General features: G+C 36.5%; 1 protein-coding gene across 1 annotated transcript in view; it reads left to right on the top strand.

Annotated features, from left to right (window-relative positions):
* CNTNAP2 (contactin associated protein 2) overlaps positions 1–20,136 on the top strand; it is a 1,269,587-nt gene that overhangs the window by 595,086 nt on the left and 654,365 nt on the right. Inside the window, exons 7-8 of the mRNA XM_075054733.1 lie at positions 1,351–1,494; positions 7,913–8,177. Of these exons, the coding sequence (XP_074910834.1) occupies positions 1,351–1,494; positions 7,913–8,177 (409 nt within the window). The remainder of the gene's footprint in view (positions 1–1,350; positions 1,495–7,912; positions 8,178–20,136) is intronic.

A 20,136-nucleotide genomic window follows, 5' to 3' on the forward strand; every position in this document is an offset into this window, starting at 1 on the left:
TAAAGTCAAGTCATGTCAATTTATAATACCTGAGGATGTGTCCTGCAAAATACTTTTACATAGCTGGTATGTGCTATTTATAAATATTTGGTTTTCAGCTGTATAGCTTTAGTTCTTCTTATATGCCAAGTTAAAACCTTCTCTTTGGGGTAGGAAGTGATATCTTACACACTTTTAAAATGGGAAATGTGTCCCTAGAGCTGTGTTTTCCTGCTCTCAGTAATAACAAATGGAATTAACAATGAATGAAATTTAAAAGCTTGACTCTGCTGAATCTCAGCAGCAGACTACAAGTTCACATTTTTGTGAGCACTCGTGGGGCAGGGAAGCTAGGTGTCATTACTATTTATGCCATCATCTATTGAATATAAATACTTAACATAGATTGCAGGAACCAATCTCATGAGTCCCTTATCCTTCACATTTGGTCTGCAAAATATTAATGAAAATGTTTAGCATTTATTCACTTCCAAACATTCCAGAAAATACCCTGATGCAGTAGAGATCTGTATAGTCTCTATGGAGTGACAGGGAGAGTCTTCGTAAAAGATGAACAGTTTTTGTTCATCATTTGTTTTTCAGCACTAGAGATTCTGGATAAGCCTGTGGTTTAGGGTAACGTAATTCAGCATTAAGAGAAAAACAATTCCTGTTTGACCTTGATGGCTGAGTCTTTGTGGCGGTTGTCTTCATCTTCTCTGTGGAGCTGATTTGGCATGCTAAGTCATGTGGTAACTCCTCATTGACTAAAACTACATGATGAAAGCATGTTCTCAGTAGTGGAAGGTGATTATTTCTGACAGGGCATAGCAACTTTAACTATGTGATTCTGGAAAATTCTTCTGGATGAAGTAGATATACAAGTATTAAAGGAAACAAATGCATCGTATTGGAGCCCACTGCTGCTGTGTGGTAGTCTGAGCTCTAGCACACAGTTAGAGCTGAGTGAATTATTTGAATAAGATTATCCAGCTAATTTCATGTCTACTCTTGTTTAGAAAAATACCAAGATGGACATTATTCCAAGTTCTTTGTTTAAAATACGTATTGTTCAGTAGCGATCAGAAGAGCAGTCTATATATGAACAACTGTGATGTGTGCTCACTATTTGGACAATTGTAATAATACTTGGGATTTAATACCATAAATATTTGCAACCATAAATTAATTACAGATTATTTTTCTGCTTTTGCAGTGCTTATTTGATACTTCCTTTTTCTGTAAGCAATGTTGCCAGCTCTTTCATTCGCCATGTTTAAGCATTCAAAGAAAGCAAATACATCTACAGCAAATTTATTTATAAGCCTTTGCCCTCCAGTAACTATCTCACATTTTCTGTTTCATTCAAAGATAACCTTTGGAGGCATGCCTTTTTCTGGGAAGCCAAGTTCTAACAGTAGGAAAAATTTCAAAGGCTGCATGGAGAGCATCAACTACAATGGCAATAATATCACTGACCTTGCCAAGAGGAAGAAATTGGAACCTTCTAATGTGGTAAGAGCATAATTTAATGGTCATCTAAACTTCTGCTTCTCCTTCTAAAGGAGACTAGAAGGTTTTTGGGTGTGCGTAGCTGATATCCGTGCGATATAATGGAATGATATAGAACACAAAACAGATTTTATCACACACCCGAAGATCTTATTGTATGTACATTTGTGACTTTTTTTTATCATTATGCCTGAGCATTTTACTTCTGAGGTCCCATTTCATCTTTCCAAAACTAACCTTCAGTATCAGATAACTACTTTTTAAAAGAAAATGAGCTGAACCAATAAATACTTCTTTCCTTTCCTCCCAAATTATGGTAGTCCAAAACCAGCACAGACAGGATTTACTGTAAAATCAATTGCAGCTTTCTCATGGCTTTAAATCCTGATATCTTCCATCCTTGCAGAACTAGTTGGACTGCTGGATTGCAAAAGTTGTTGGAAGGGAATGCTTCTACAGGCCTTTCTGATAGCTCTGAAAAGCCTTGAGATATTAGACTTGAAAATCAGTATTTAGCTTATTAACATTACAGAGCTTATTAACATTTTATTCTATTTTTATCTCTTGCTTAAGCATTCATAGTTGCTTTCATGTTCAAACTTCCAGCTTTATGGGCAGGGTGATTAAGAAAGAATGTACTTTAATGACTGTATTTTTAAGGCTCTAAATGTTCCTAAAATTGCTTGCTGGCATACAAAGGCAATGTGGATAAGAAATAAATGTATTATTACCATGAGTTTGAGATGGTCTGAATAAGTTGTTCAAGGCTTTCTTCTGTACCAGTTTACAGCCTTCACAAAGTCCTGCTAACAATATGTATGGTTCCACTATTGCTTTTCTCTTTATGTAACAGAGTAAACATTTACATATGAAGCGATGATGAAGTGCAAAGGATTGATTACCATTTAATTACTCCTTGCATAGTAATATTGAAGTTCCATATAATTGTATGAACAATATGGTTAAATGGTAAAGGTAATATGAGGGATAATTTTGAATATGTGATGCTTGCCTATACAAACTCATTATTGCAGCCTGGTATTTAGAACCTTTTCTGTACATCAGTTTCTTCAGTATTGTCAAAGGCAAAGATCATGATAAATATGCCGTGGAGGAAGACTCCATTTTTAGAATTTTTTGGACCCAGTTGCATGAACTCCTGGATCTTTGACCTTTTTTTTTTCAAAAATTGCTTGTGATTTAATGTAACCATGATTTTCAAAGATTGATGCCTGATTTAGAAAAGGATCTTTGTACAGGAGCAATTTCCCCAATTTGCACAGTCAAGTCCACTGCAAGTTAGTAGGACATATTCTTAAAACCTTTTTCTGAACACAAGTGTTACTTAAAAGGTTTCTGTAGTGCAAATCCTATCCTTTCAAAAGTACGACATAGCTAGCAGGCCTGTAAAGTCTCTGTAAAATCATCTCTCTGATCTTTTGTTTGTTTGTTTCTTTCTTTCTTTCTTTCTTTCTTACATTTTGTTACCTGTAACATGAAAGTAAAATCCACATAAGAAGCTTTGGCAGTGTTAGTGCTACATCAAAAGGCTATGGCATACTAGTTTAATTTGATGGTTCTGTTGATTTCCAATTCTGAGAATGGCTATAAAAATAGAAGTGACCTTTGTTTTCAGTAGAATTACTTAAATTGCTTCAGCTCTTCAAAAGCAAAATCAATTCTACTCTAACTAAATCAACATGGAATTTTAAGTTTCTTACAAAAGCGTTTTTTTCTCCTAATTTTTAGTCTGATTTAGACTCAGTTGAGACTACTGTTGTCATTAATCATGTTTATGATGATGGCACTTCTTAAGCAATCCAGCAAGGATCAAAGCTCCATTGTAGGAGATCCTATACAAACCCTTAACACTAGGCACACCCTGCGCTAAATGGTGTATTATCTGAAGAGGCAAGACAGAAAAAATGTAATGAAGTGGAACACAAGGAAAGTAATCAGTATGGTGATAAAGCATCATAAGGGGGGGGGAGGGGCGAACAGAGGAAAGAAGGATATTACAGAGGTGTGAGACAGAAGAAAAAATTATTCTTAGATACACATAGTTCAATTTCAGAAGTCACACAGTGAAAGGGAGTCAACAAGTTAATTTTACAGAATGAGGAGGCCCAGAGAACCAAAGATGATAATAAGAAGATAATTTGATTTGTGTCTGAACAAAATTAAAGTTAAAAAAATTTTTAGGTCTCATATACATAGATGTTATGAGTGAAAAGCACCACCAAGCACCTCTTTAATTTATTGAACAGTAAGGACAGAAAGACAATTTAAAAGCATATTAAGTTTAAATAAAGTCCAACACTGACTTTAATAACATATTTATTTTAGATTTAGAGGGTAAGAGTAAGGGGAAAAAAAGTTTGGCATTCCTTTATGACATATAAGATGGCAACAGCTCTTTGGGGAGAACGAGTCAGATGGATGATCTTGAACAGTTATTGTTCTTATTAGTGGCACCTGATTTGTTTTCATAGAAGATTATGAGGCAAATGATAAAGATGGCCAAAAAGGGAGAGTTGGGGAAAAAAGGACAGGTGAGACAGAGAATGTGTCTGCTTTTCTCCTGAACCAAGCTGCAAACTAGAGTTGGCAGTGACTAACTAGCACAGTAGATGCTAACTCTTGTATACAGCTTGGCTCAGGACTAAGACAGAAACAGGGAACACACTTGCAAAGAATCTTCTAGTCCATCTTTTCTATGTTTTCTACTAATATATGACAAGCTTTGTAGGACTTTCATTACCTTGCATAACTGAATAATATTGACCCTTGTACCACTAGTGAGAAGAGACTAGAATATGCAGCTAACAAGAAGTAGTCCAGAGACACTGAGTTTAGGAATTTAGTCACTTTATCAAATTTTCCTACCCAGAGATATATTGAGGGTAGGCAGTGTGAATACTAATTGGATTTAGTTTCCACAGAATGGTCTCTCCAATTTTAAAACCTGTAACTGAAAAATGCTGAGGAGAATCGTATTGCTACCCTTCATCCTTCACATCCTCTATGTCTATGCTCCACCCAATTCTGCAGCTCCTATCCCATGTATTACTGAGTGCTATCATATACAAACTTAAGATGAGTGTTTTCTTTAAATTATTTATAAGTGAACATTATGTTAAGCTTAAAGATGAGTAATAAGCTATTTTGAGAAAAATACTGCAACATGATAAACATTAGCATACAGTACATTACCTGTACTGTATGATCCATCCTGATTTAATAGGTATTGTAGTCTTAATAAACTAATTACCTCTCTTTTGGAAGCTATGTATTCAGCCAGTAGCTCTATTAATTGGGAAAGGCTTTAAGACCTAGTAGTGTTTCCACAAGGGATAACTTCTGAAAGTGGATAAGCAAAATTGATTTATAAGAAGTAAACATGAAGCTAATCTGCAACACAGATTAAAGATCATGATACAAAGCTCATGCTACCCAAATTAAGGTGTTTTTACCATTTCCCTTCCAATGTAGTATGAAAAATTCTCTGATAAAACCAGCAGTTTCAATATAAATGCATAGTATGTTTGACTTCCAGATGTCATTACCCAGAGAACTATTCAGCAAGACACTCTGAATCTACAGAAAAGGATCTCTTTCTCTTTGAAAAACGAAGATGCTATTATAGAGACAAGCTGCAGATTAGCTCACTTTTGACCTAGACAGCAATCTCTATCAGATGGGCTGTACTTAAAAGAGGAGTCGTCTTGTGAATGACAGTCATAGAGGGAATCGATAATCTAGCTCAGATTAATCTGAGTAGCTCAGCAGGGAAAATACCAACTAGAAGAGAAATTAGAATTATATGTTACTTCCTCAAGAAATCTTTTCTGCAGTTAGACTGTTCATGATAAATGCATTCACTAATGCGAAAAAGGATTTGAATGCATTCAGTGCCATTAACATTAATAGGTGTTATACATGCAAGGATCCAAAGCATCAGGATGACAGGAGAGTGTCAATTGGATATAAAAGCCTTCTTGTTTTGAGGAAATTGTTAGTTCCTTATGGTAACAAGGCAGCAAGAGAAACTCTTAAAAACTAAGAAAAGCTAAGAAACTGCTTTCTGAGCACTACTTAATTGGCATCTGTGATGGAACCGTGAGATGTTAGCTCTTATGCTGTTTCCCTTTGTATCTACACAGAACTGCCTTAACTATGTAAGAGAAGTTATTTCTAATCCATAGGGTGACTCTTAAACTGAGAATGCTAACAAAGGGTTGCAAAGGGTATTTCAGCTCTCAAGGGTTTTTTTTCTGCATGTAAAATTTGTGGTTTAACCAAAAGTATTCTGTAGCACACTTGGAAATGTTCATACTAAAGCTATTCAAACAAATGAGTTAACAATTTTGATTTAATACTTAGTTGGCTGAAAACTTAAAATCTCTAGGCAACTTTTACACTAAAAAAACCTAGAACAGCCAAACAGCTTAGCAGCAAAGGAGATCCTTTGCCTTTACTCAGAAAGTAGTTGTAATTTGTCTCATTCACACTGTAATTTAAAAGCTTTGTATAGTTTTTTTAGCTAATTACTTTCCTAAACCTTTGGATATTTTTTGTTATTCATGGAACATGGGTGTATGAAAAGAACATGGTTTCTAATGCTGAGATTTTATCATAAAGATAGGAACAAATCTTCTAGGAGCTCACTATAAAGAAATTTCTTCTTTAGTTCCATATTATTGGAAACATCAGTGTTTCTTAATTGATGATGGAGGCTGCCAACCTGTCTAGTTGCTACTAGTTCTACTGGCCTTTATCAGTAGTCTGTGTAGCAGTATAACTTCTGACACTGTGTAGGAAAAAGAGCTGGTTATGCAGAGTAATCTAAGAATCTGAGTGCCCAAGAACCTATTATTTTTATTCATGTAGTTTTGACATGGAAATACTATATAAGAAACTGAATCTGCCACACAGGTGCTATCTTGCTATGACACAGACAAGGTATTTTCTGATGTGGTGTGCTTTTAAAAAGTGATGGGTTTGGCCATTGGTAAATGACTGCTAAATCTTGCTTCCTTATTGACGTCATCTAGCCCGCCTCCAATGGAAAATAATTACTTCTAAAAAAAATTTACTTAGGACTTTCCTCCCACACATTTTCAGACACAAAATTCCTATCTTCCAAATTCTCTGACTTCCCTCAAGATGAACTTTCAGATGCATTTATACACTATGAATACAAAAATATGCGACATAAAAGCTTACCTCAGGAAGTCAGTAATACGGAGTTTTAAAATATTTGTGTGATAAAGACGATGACTGATTCCTATTGAGATTCTGAACTGTGCTTAAGTGAACCTCATGTCTAAACATCAAGGTACCTCCAAAAATGTTGTTCCATCCTTAATATTTTTTTTAAATATACAAATAAATATCAAAGGAATTGCTGTCTTGATCATAGTAATAATTTCCATACTGCATCAGGTAAAATTCTTCCTTCCCAAATTGAACTGAAATTGCCACATGTTAGCGGAATTCTTCAGCATAGGAAGTTTTCCTGTTATATTTGCATTGATGCATTAAAAAGTCAGTTCTGGACAGAGGTTGCTACAAATTATTTATGATTTCTAAGGAAAAAAAATGGTAATACATCCTACCATTGTCGTCTTCCGTGAGAAATGACATGAGAACCAGAGTGAAAAATTCATGTCCATAATGCTAGTCTTGTTTACAGATATATTTAAAGCCTTGGAAATCAATAAAGGTGACTGGATTTTTGTCAATTTCCCAAAGAGTAAAATTTTACAGTGTGAAAACTGCAGTTTCTTTTACAGAGAAAATTATTGACCAACTACAAATATTAGGCATTGTTCATGATCAGCTACTCCAAATCCTTCTGCTTCATGAAATGAAGTATTAACTTATCTAGTATTATCCAGTAGAAAACATAACAGAGAGGCTAGCTCTTCACAAGGTGAAGAGCTTCTTTCACAACCTCATGTATTGTATCGATTGACACATTGATATAAGAGTATTTGGAAAGCTGTATTTCATTTTGTAAAAGGATGAATTACTGCTCTGTCATAGGCTTCTTTGGTGACCACAAACAAGCCCAAGTTTCTCTGTGATTCATTTCTTCGTCTTTGAACTGGGAATATTAATGCTTTCATCTGAGCTTTATCTTTGACTATAACTCCTCAGGGCAAAGACTGCCTCCTATTGTGTGTATTTTTAACAGTACAAAATATAATGGGGCCACTGCTAGACAAAACAGAAACATCAGCAACAACATTATAATAGTAACGATAATGTTAATAGCACATTTTTACATGCAGCTTGCATTGATCACAGTAGTCTCTAGCTTGAATTAAACCTAAAATACTTTTCTAGAGGTAGCTATAAATTTAGTGGATTCTTACCATTTTGCTTATTCTTTTGCCTTTTTTTGTGTTTTACTTAGGGAAATTTAAGTTTTTCTTGTGTGGAGCCACATACAGTGCCTGTCTTTTTCAATGCCACCAGTTACCTTGAGGTTCCTGGTCGTCCAAGCCAGGATCTGTTTTCAGTCAGTTTCCTTTTCCGAACCTGGAACCCCAATGGACTTCTTGTCTTCAGCAACTTTGCAGATGACCTGGGGAATGTTGAGATTGACATAAATGAAGGCAAAGTCAGCGTCCATATCAATGTCACCCAAGTGAAGAAGAACCGAATAGACATCTCATCAGGTAAGTGGGGTTTATTTAATTGGTGTCATTTTTGTTGGTGTTGTTTAAAAGCATCGTGGACCTAAAAATTAGAACAATTGTTTAATAAAATCTAAAATTTAAATTGCAACTCCATTATTCTATGTTTCACTGAGTAAGAGGTAGAAAAATATTGAAATAGTTGTTAGATTAAAAAAGAAGACACAAATATTCTTATTCTGTCATGAAACCCAGAAAACATGTCACCCCTTATCTATGAGGCAGCATTGCTTCTTTTTTTCTTTCTTCCATCTGCCTTGCAGTCTTCTTTGCAAAAATACATGTTTTCAAAAGGGGAGGGTACTGCCTTGTTGAGAGTAGCCTAATAATTAGGCTGCTCCTATTACTTCCTAATAATTAGGAAGCTCTCATAAAAAAGAAAAATTCCATTTGTTTTAACCACAAGGCTGGAATGAAGAATATTGTGGCATTCTCTAAGTATGCTGTAAAGTAATGCTGAAGAAGTACCAGAGCTTTCAGTGCCTAACTAAGGAGGTTTTGGAAAATACTGGGTAAAATGTACAGGATTAGGTTTGTTTCTGGAGGAAAGGGTATGTGTTGGTGTCAGTTGATCAACCTTTTAAAATTACTTGATACTTCCATTTCAATAAATTATACTTTGTCTAGATTCTTTATGGGCATTTCTGGATCAGCTGTAGCCAGTACAGTGTCAGCTATATCATGTCAATTAATGCTTTTTCTTAGCAAAGTCATGACCACATTGTGGGTTGGAAAATACAGTATGGCTTGCAAATAGATCTAGCCCCCCCCCCCCCCAGTGATTATTTGAAGTAGCATATATGGCAACCTAGTTTCTTAACCTTTTTGTCTGAAATCATCTGTGGTTACTATTTTTTCTTAATTTCATGGTCTCCTCAGTTTTCATCAACAGGTTTGATACACTGCTATAGCTCTGAATGAATGACAGTGAGTTTTACGTCTACTCTTCTACTTGATTTCTATTTGAAAATATATTGTCTACGTAGTCATATAAACAGGGACTTGAGGAAATGTAGGAAAAAGAAGAAAATGCCTTTTTTAATGAGGAAACATACATTAAGTAACATTTCATTTGGCAAGTGGACATTTTTGCTAGTTGTCTCTTTTCACCCCAGTAATGAAATAGAGTTGAGTATGGAATGAAATAATTTTAAAGATAGAACTGAATAAAATATGAATAATAACAACTAAATATCAACATTTACCTGTTTTGTAAAATGAAAATGTTTTTGTTAAAAATACATCATATCTCCTTCCATCATTACAATTTTTTTTAGTACAGAAAACCAATATCATAGTTTCCAAGTTAGCATTTTATTGCTTTTGTTATATAAACACGCTCATGAAAGAATTAAGTAATGTTTTGATAATACAGTAGTGTCTTGAACAAGAATGTTTTGTTAAGTTGCTAGTGCATCATAATTAGGAAAGACATGGAATTATTACCCTCATTCTTTCTTCCTCAGCTCTGCCTACTACAAATCCCAGTTTACAGGGACAAGTGGCTACCTATGATACTTCTTCATGATCTTCCCTGTGCCTTTTTTGTCCAAGGAAGATTTCAGTGCTGATTAGCCAAATATTATGAGAAATCAAAATTTTACCAATTTGCCACTAATTTTGCTCACTGTATATTTTGACACAAAACCATTTTCAGATTACATTACATTTACATTCTGCTAAGTAAACACATGTGAAAACTTCTAATTTGCTTTTCTGCTTTCTCCAGACCTCCACCCACAACAAAAATTCCCCAGCGACTGCTATGTAAAACCAAAGTATTCATATTCTGACTTTATTATGAAATATTCTGAACTGAATATTCATCAGAGTGAAATCTTTTTAGTCTGTATGATCAGTTTACATAATAGCAGAGAATCACATACAGTCATTAATTTTTGTAGTCATGATGCTGGTTTTGACCTCCATACAATCCAATAGCTACCTACTACAGTTTGACTATTTTAAAGAGTTAGTAGTTTCCTTTTTTATTACAATTTGTACCATAACAAAAATACATTTATTGTTTGATTTTCATTGTATGGACTTTTTATATTTGCATAGCTATCCTGGGAAAGCTTTGATTTATTTTAATACTTTGTTGCTACTTTTGTTGCAACAAGCATTTCAGTGTCTGTGAAATTAATTGTGTGTATGAACATAAGAAAGCAAAATATGGCATCTGTTAGGGAAGGCTGCAGAAGGAATGCTGCTGTTGCACAGCAAATATCACAGTGGCCTTCTTGTTCCCTTCTTGTGCAGGGAATTAACAGATGTCAGCATGTAGTGTGCTGGGCTTAGGTAGAAGTCAGTGGTCTGCCTTTGGCACAAAGATTTCTGACTGTTGTGGTCCTATGGATATAAGATGTATACTTTTTCACTGATTATTTTTAACAGCTGGCAAAGCAGAATTTTGTGTAGAGTGTGCAGCCTTCTATGTAAATGCATGGGTAGGGTATGAACAATTAGACTTCTGTCTGCTGGGAGCTACGCACCCTGGTTATCACAAAGACTTAGGCTAACTAAAAGCACAGCCTAGATGCAGGTGTTTTGTATTTCATAGCTTTGCTGTACTTATGCCTGTCACCTGTAATAGCATATTTTCCTTGGAAGAAGCTAAAATCTCTTAGTCCTTATTCTGTACAACTCTCATAAATTACTAACTTACTTTCATTAGCAGCTTTTAATGTCAGCTTTCCATGTTAACATGGGTACATCAGCAGTTCATTCTGGGGCATAGTCTAACTCTGGCTGTAGAAAGAGTCGTTGAACTGACTGGCAGGAATTACATGAGAGAACCATATGCTGATGTGCAGGTGGCAGAGTTTGTTCCTGTACATCTCTGCACTAAAGATACTGGTGTGGAACAGAGTTCTGGTTTGTCTGTTTTTCAGTGTCATAATGTTCCTTAAACACCTTAAAGCTGCATGCACTGAATCAGGGAGCTCTAACTTAGCATGAGTGGAGTTCAGATAAACAGGAGAGTCTAGCCTTCCATCATATCAAATATAAATTCCCATCTTTCTCACTGGTAGATGGGTGCTGCAAAAGCCTTAGTGAACTCAAAAAGTCCTTATTGAACTACTTTATGAACTGCTTTGTGATGCCTGGGAGGGATCAGACAGTATGTGAAAGATTTTCTTGTCAACTTGACGGAACTTCCATACCTGATTCATTTGAGCTTTTTGTTTAAGGAGAGAAAGGCAGATGCAGTTTTAAATATTTTGATGACACTTTACAAAAATAAAAATGAAATAATGCATAGCAGGTAGAGTTGAAGAGCTGCACTTCTAGTCCCATATAGTACACGTACCTGTGTTTACTACTTACCTATAGAGTCACTAAGGTGAATAGTTTACAGGACTTTGTAAAAAGGTTTGTAGACAGCTGTAAGGTTTAGAGGCAACAGCATCAAATAATCAGCAAGCAGAATCAAATGACTGTTAAGAAGAGTGAGAGCTACTACTAATCTGAGAAATCAGAAATAGGTTTATACTTTATTTTTTTACATCAAGTGATTGTACTTTTTCTATTTTATATGGTGAATGAAGGAATACAATAAGCTATGGTGGTCAAATAGAAAGCATGAATGCAAAAAGTTTAACTTCTGTGTAAATACAGTGACTATGAGAGGTTTACATAGCATGCTGTGGGAAAACATTTGGATCAATAGCAGGCAATTCATGGGAATCATGAAGCAGAGATCACTTTGCATTTAAAATCACAGAAGTTGAGAGTTACCATCAGGCAACGTGTTCTTAGCAGTTTTCTTTGTCTCCCAGAGATCCTTCCCTGCTCTCACCAGTTGTCGGTTCTGGTCTTGTCAGGGATAATTTTATCACAGTGTTAGTAGATCACAGCGAGAGCTTTTAGGTCTTATTTAAAGTTATCCTTTGGTCTTCCAAAAGACAGTTAACAGTTCTTGTATTTAACTACATGTCCTGCCCACTGGAGATTTCACTATATTCAATTCTTCATGAATTTCTCTCAGTTTCTTAATCAATCTTCTTCATCTTTATTGGAGTGATAAGTCATCCCAGTACTTTATTCTTGGAATATTTAAAATAAAAAAAATACTTATTTTATTATTAAAATGGTTTTGTACATCTGAAGCTTCTTCACTCATTGTTTGGAGTTCAAAATTATCTTCAGCTTAAGTATGAGACATTCCTACTGTCTACCATGCCTTAATTTCCTCTTCTATTCTATTGTTGTTACTTCTAAAAATCACAGGTGGTTGATGTTAGCATTAGCAGTTCCTAGATAACTGTCTGTAGATCACTTCTTGTCTTGCAAAAATGTATTTTATTTTCTTCTTTAATGATGTCAGATAACATTTTTCTCGCTGCTCCTTTTATGCCTTCAGTCACTTTCAAACCTCTGCCTCATCTCTATACATCTGATTAAAGCATTTAAGTGTATCTGTATTATGAAAATTTCATATTTATTTTATATGTGCTGAAAAGAATCAGGGATGATTACATATATTGTAGTCCAGTACGTATAATTTTTGTGTTACTAGTAAAAAGCAACAGACTTTTGTGCTGACCTGCAAAAGCAGAATCTCAGGTTTTACTTGACCTGGCTGTAGCTTGTTTAACAGTGGCCAAACAACTAGTCCCTGACCTGTCTTGGACTTCAGCGTGGTGAATGGTAGAGGCAATAAAGAGCTAGTAAAAAACAGTAATAAATTTTTTACTGCATCAATAAGGTGTACACTCTTTTGCCTATAACACAATTTTGAGTGTAACAGAATATTTTACCTTAATATGCAGTTTAGCTTTAAGTTTGTAGTACATTTGAAACGGGCAAAGATGATTAGTCTTTGTGGTTATATTTAACTGCCTGATTTTGCTTACTGAGCAGATTTTTTCCTTTTTTTCATTGTTTTGCCAGTTGTTCCTTCAAAACAGGTCTCTAAACAATAAAAAATTCCTCCCCTTCCCTGCCCAGCATTCTGTTAAGTGTCCAGTAAGCACTGTTTAGCTGTGAACAGACTGGCAAAACTGTTGTAAAAGTCAATGGCCTTGATTTTGCTTTTTCTTACCTTAATCTTATTTAGAAACTACCACCATTTGATTGATGAGAGTTATATTAATACGCTTTTAGTAAGAGGAAAATCAGGCCCACTGAGAGCTGAAATAAAGATTTAATTAGAAGAAATAAGCTACTGACTGTGCAGAATTACACAGGTGAAATACTTAAAGCTTGTGTATAAATCAAGAGTTAAACATCCTATTGACTTTTTCTCTGCATAGTAAACTGTGATTAATATCTTCACAATGTGTATGTCCTAGCATAGGGATTAATAAAAGGAGAGAATCTCAGAAAAGTCAAGAGATTTATCTTTACTGCTCCATATAGTTTTGGACTAAATTCTGCTTTTGACATCATGGGATTCAGGCAAACTTCCTGAAAATTGCTGGGTTTACCCAAGGGATTGATGGAAGCAATGTTCTTGCTTTCTTTAAGAACTTTTTAAAAGCAGATTTCCAATGCAGTTTGGCATACCAAAGGATTCTGATATTCTACTACAGTTTTAAAAGTAATTTAATTTTAGTATATGCTACCTGTTTACCCTAAGAACCTGCTCAAAATTTGTGATCTTGCAATTATGAGAATAAATTGTTGATGAAGTTGTATTTTTTAATAAGCTTTAACAAGCTAATGTCTTCTTTCTTGAGCACAGAAGAAATCAGCAACTGGAAAATGTCATACTCCCACATCTCTCTTTGCCAGAAAAACTGTTACAAAACTTTTCCCAAAGCCATGTGCAAATGCTGTTCAGTGCAGGGTTGAGCTACAGCCATGTCCCAGTTGCCTCCTTTTCTTCCACTTAGTTATATCTACCTGCTTCGGCAACTTACCCCAAATTCCTTCCTAATGAAACCAAAGTTTTCTGAAGCTTTCAACACAGGGAAAAATTAGTAAACCATTAACAAACATGAAGACTGTTGCTTTGCTCAAAGAAACAGTAGTAACATTCAAAATAACACTCCCGAGGAATCATCTAATGGCTGTCCAATATTTTTAACAGCAAACCCCAAATCTGTTTCAATATAAAAAAGACCTCTTGAGAAAAGGCGAAGTTTTCACAGTGGCAGATTCTAAAATAATCTCTTGATTAATCCTCTGTTTACTTTCTCACTTGTTGTCTTTTCATAGACAGCTCTGTCCTTTCATAGCCAAACATTCTCTGTTCAACTTAAATGCTAGAAGCTCTATGAAGATCCCTTGGATTTTACCCCACAGTACAAATGGTAAGTCACTGAAAAAGGACATCATCTCCTTTAGCCCATAGTAGCTTAACAGAGAAGTTTTCAGAGTGTCCAAAATCTTCTGCCATTAAATTGAATTCATCTGCTTGGAGCTCCTTTTTACCTCTTCCAACTCTCCTAGTTAACATATTGTTCTGTATATCAGCTGCTGCTCAAGGCTGTCTTCAGTTCATCCTGTCAACCATAAACTTACTAAAACTTGAGATATTAATATCTTTTTGATATATTTTCCATATTAAATCAGTCTTCTCCCCATGGAATCTCTCTGGGAAGCTTTCCACCCTTCTGTCTTTCTGCTAGATCTCAAGTCATCTGAATTGCAGTTCATTTATATTTTAAATCTTGGGTTAAGATAACATCCTTCAGGTAATAAAATGTCTGTCTGACAGATCTAAAGTGGTACTCTTCCAGTGACAATTCCCAGGGGCGTTTTACATGGGCATTGAGAAGTATTTTTGCCTCTGTTGCTAAATGAAGGTTTAAATAGGGGATATGTATACACAGAGCAAAAGTTCACTTCTGGTGGGAAGATAACATTTCCCACCAGGTCTTTTCCATATTACTGATACTAGGTTATACACTGAATGTTAGTAAGTGAAGGCAGATACCTGTGAGGCACTTGTCAGCATGATTGAGATGAGAGACACAAATTCTGTCCACAAAAGACAGCATGATGACTTAATATCAGAAGAGTCTGACTATTAGAGAATTATTTTCTTCCCAGATAGCCAGTTTTGTCTCCCTGTTTGTCTCTGTATGTTTATTTTTGGCTTATGACTTTAACCAGCGAATGTAACTACATGAATAGGTATTTGTGGGTCTGAATTCCATGGAACTGAGAAACAGACACGCTTGTAGTAGTTAATATTCTTTCTTCTATGTGTTTTTTTTTTGTAGTCTGGTTTTGCATCTTAGTACAGTAGATGCTCGAAGCAGTCAGAGCAAGAAATGGAGTTCTTGATTGCAGTTTTTCTTCTAAGAAAACTTATGAGTTTAGCTCAAGTTTTTGTGAATTCTGCTTCATCAGTCACTGATTTTCACTGGAGAGTTGCCTACCAAGCACAAGCTATGCATTCTAAAACATAGATGGTACCATTTTCAGATACTTCACTGAGAGTAACGTAACACTTTGTTGGTTGCACTGGTACCTTGCAAGCATAGAGGAACCTGAGAATCAAGAAGCAAGCTGTTGTCCTTGACAGACTTCCTAAATTTATACAGGAGACTGAATTCAGTTTACTTGGTTTGGCCTCATTTCCTCTGGGCTGCAGAACAGAGTTAGAAGGGACCTTTGCATGTCATTCTCTATTTTAGCACTGAAGGATGAAATAAGGCTTTTTACAACTACTATTTAAGCAGTCACTGTGTTGCACTGAATTTCATTCAGGAAAAAGGTGCAATAGTTTAATAGTAATTTTAACTTTCTGCTAGAAGGAATGTAAATTATGTGAGTAGAGCTGGACAGAACTAGTTGGAAATTTATCCTTTTAATTCTTTTTTAATTCAGTAAGTTTGACAGGTAGTGGAATTAATTTTAGTTGTTTTCCATGTTGCCTTTGCTTACTCCATCCACATCAGTTATTGCCAGTCTGGTTCTAGTCAAGTTCAGTGAAAATTTTGCTTTCGACTTTGATGGATGAAAGATAAGCCCCTTAGCACTGAATGCTACAGAGGTGCCCAATATTTTGTGGTTACCTGACAAACATAGGTTTTTACTTAAGTGGGTCCTCTGTCTGCATATTTTTGTTGAGTACAAAATAGCATGAAAAGACATATCTCTGAAGATTGGTTTAGCAAGCTGAGGATGCTTAGTTAAAACCAGCATTACCTCTTGGATCAGTAAGATCGAAGTAGTGCCGGAAAGGACATGGCAAAATATACTTTTGTTTGTGTTTTAAATTCTTTCAGGAATTACATGTGCTGATTGAGGTGAATGTGGTTTTTTCCATTATTATTTTCCTTTTAGATTAGTAATAAAGAAATAAACAAAAGGATACAATAGGGACAGGAGCTGTAGTTATATTTGTTGGGTTTATGCACATCCTGACAGCAGTAGCCCCAGGACACCATTGAGTATTCATATAATATAAAGGGAGATGAAGGGAATGTTTTCTAATATCTGAAAGACTGGATATCAGAAATATTCTTTCCCCAGCTTACTAGTTTGCCATCTCTGCCTTCTCTTCCATATAAAGGTGGTTCTTTGAGAAAGCCTGTTTCCAGGATGCACACTCCTATGCTGAACACAGTTTGTCATAGATGGTAACGTGATGGTAACCTCACAATAATGTCACCCAATTTCTTCAGCACAGGCATGAATACCATTCAGCATCATTGGCTTAAACTTCCTAATTTTGTAAAAGTGCATTTTTCTGTTAATGACAGGATGAGATGGTTCCTGTAAACTTTTCTGTAGATATTAGTATTACTTGAAAAATGTGATTGGACTTTGTGCTATGTTAGCTGTGGATTTAATTTTTACTGGAAACCAGTGAGAAAATGCAGGAATTCTATGTGAAGTCTGTTTTTTACTTCATTTCTATTTCAGAGAGAAATAGTTGGCTAAGCACATCTCATGATAACCCAGCATATGGTTAATCAGCTATAATAACTTAAACATATACTTCTACTGCCTATTTAGTCTGGCAGTTACGATATTTTGTAAATGGCTATGAGTAAGTGGAGTAGCAGAAGGTAAAAAGAATGCACTCACTTTTTATTCAATATATAATTTATAGCCACTGTACATATGTATATGTACCATTGTGCATAGAGCCATATATCAGTCAGACAATATACTCAGCTAATTTGTCAAATATGACATGCAGGAAGTTTGCAGAACATCGACATTTGGTAAAATAGTAAAAGCATCTGAATGGGTTTGGGAGACCCAGGGCAGACAGCAGGTGAATCTACACTCTCAGATCACTCCTTGTTTCATCTCAAGGTCCTGCTGCTCTGACTGTCCCCTCTGGAAACAGGCTGTATCACTCCTAGGATATCATCTTTCAGTGGGATCAATAGTTTCCACAACCATCAGCACCGAGATCCAGGAATAGTTCAGTAGTTAGTCTGGCCCAGAGTCTATTACAATAAACAGTATGGACAAAACATCAGCTCTTACTCTGTCAGCCTGGCTTGTCCTCCAACACTTTTCTGCAAGGGTCTGCCCCTTACAGACTCTCATGCTCCCCACTGCCCCACCGCCTCCTTCTGTACACACAACATATTCTGGATGTCATTGATTAAAAAGTGCAAACATCACAGGGTATGAGGTAACCTTATTGTTCATCACTTTATGAAGAGATACCTGTTTTTAAAATCCTAACATTACCAACATGTCTCAGACCCAAAGAAGGACACGTGGGGTCAGGAGGAGAGCCAAACTGTTATGACAAGGTTGCTGTAGCCATGGTCATTTAACAATAATCATATGTCAGGCATGAAACAGGTTAGTGTTGCACATGGTGTCCCAATCCAATGTCAGGGAAGGTTTCGATATGATCCCAAGAGCGAGATTAAGACACAAATGAGGGCAAATGCCATATACCCAAAAGAGTTTTTATTATCAAAAGTATCAAAATACAAAAAGTTGGTTCTCAGTCTTCAATTCTTCGGTGGTGGGAGCACACCACAGCTTGTCTCCACGGCTCAAGGTAACAATTCAGTCTCTCACATCTTCCCATGGCTCAAAGATTGCTTCGGGACCCATGGTAGTTTTGAGATAGCTATATAGAAAAGCCAGAAGACAGCATTTCATACAATACTGACGGTGCGGTTTGACACACAGCATGAATTTGTTTAACACCATCAGGTGAAACAGTAGTTGCAAATTGCATATTAGTTACAACATGTTGAATCAATTGTATAAAACATGGAATGATACATGGTAAGAGCAACAACATGGCAAAACCACACAACAAGTAAAATAGGATTCGCTTAACCCATGGACCACCAGGGAGCCAGGAAAACATATCAACGTCCCAGCCTTTCCATGTCTGGACAGGAACATGGGCCAGCCTTCATGTTCCCACAATAATTTGTTTAACAATTTTCCCGCTGTCATCAATTTTTAAACAACAGTTAGAATCATTTAGTTTACCACAAACACCTCCTCCTTTGGCTAGCAGGTAATTGAGAACTATATGATGTTGTAATATTGCTGTTCGCATTTGTGTGGCTTGATCCACCAATAGATCAAGGGCACAGGCTGTCTCATTAGTAATGATCTCTAGGACAGCTTGTAACCAGATGATGCGATTTAGATTATAGATAGGTTCTTGAGCACCACTAACCCCCTTGTTGGGGTTCCAGGTGGCAGGTACATAATGTTGTACAATACGTTGAGGTGTCCACTCATCTTTGCCCCAGGTTTGACCACTCCCACCTGCTATACAAGTATCAATGGACCGTTGATATCGATTGAGATCATCATATACCTTAACACCCAGTCCATCACCTTCATTGTCCGGGAGCAGAAAAAACAAGGGGTGAATTACCCCCACATAACACACTCCAGTCCAATTTGCTGGTAGCAGTTTGTAGGCACATTGGCCACACACCCAATAGTGACCCTTTAAGGCTCGTGCACCATTTTCAAACAAACTGGTAGGTGTCTGTGGTGATTGGAAATATGTTGAATTACCTACTCCTAGAGAATGATCTGACGGACCGTTCATCAACAACCTGTCCACGGTTTTTCCCACTTCTTCTGTGGTGCCCCAACAGATAGGAAGTCCATCTGGACCTATGCTTAAATGTCCCTGACAGTGGTCTTTATTATCACTTGACCACCAAATTTGAGTCCCATCAGGGAGACGAGAGTACGTTTTATCAGTGAGTCTGTATTTCCAGGCACCAGAACCACTGTGCTAAAAGCAGGTAACATTAAGATGGTTATTAGACTATTAGTGGAAGACCAAAAATGGGAAAACTGTTTCCTGTGTCCTGTTTGATTCACCCAAGCCCATCCGGGCCAGCAAGGTACAAAATTTGGAGAACTGGAACTCAAGAGGTGACAATATGCCTGGTCGTCCCCTTCTGACAGTGACATGGCTGCCCTATGGTTCGAGCAATCAATTGGTCTATGACCGTCAGTGAGGCAATAGTTGTCATAACTATAGGTCCAGTTGCACTTGCTATTTCCAATGGGAATACCATCTTTCTGTGTTCAGTTCAGACATATTTGCCTTGGACTGGGTAGCGTACTGTCCAGGGCTCTGTGTCTTCACCCCAAGAATAATTTTTGACCTCACTGTAATTACTCACTAACCATTTTGGGGAAATAGGGACAGCAGTCCATGGCCAGCTTTCCAAACCTAAGGGCCCACCCACCACATACCCAACAATTAGTCAGATTAAAAGTGTTGGCCACTGGCTGGCCTAGAGCCATAAATTCATTTTGTCACCCCTAGCCAAAGAGGGGGGCACAGGAGTTTCCCCAAATATTAAAGGTGGTGACAATGGTCAACCAAAACAATGTCTGCGGTAGTATGCCAAACATCCTATAAATATTAACAAAGCAATCACTGACAAAACTACACAAACAATCAACAGCTTCATGTATTCCTTCAGGCAGGCTCCAGAGTCTTCACCTGAAAGAGAAAAGAAAAACAGACTGGGTTCATTCTAAGGAAGCAGAAGAAAATTGTTTTTAGAAGAAT

This window comes from Buteo buteo, chromosome 2 (assembly GCF_964188355.1).
Source record: "Buteo buteo chromosome 2, bButBut1.hap1.1, whole genome shotgun sequence".
Lineage (NCBI taxonomy): Eukaryota > Metazoa > Chordata > Aves > Accipitriformes > Accipitridae > Buteo > Buteo buteo.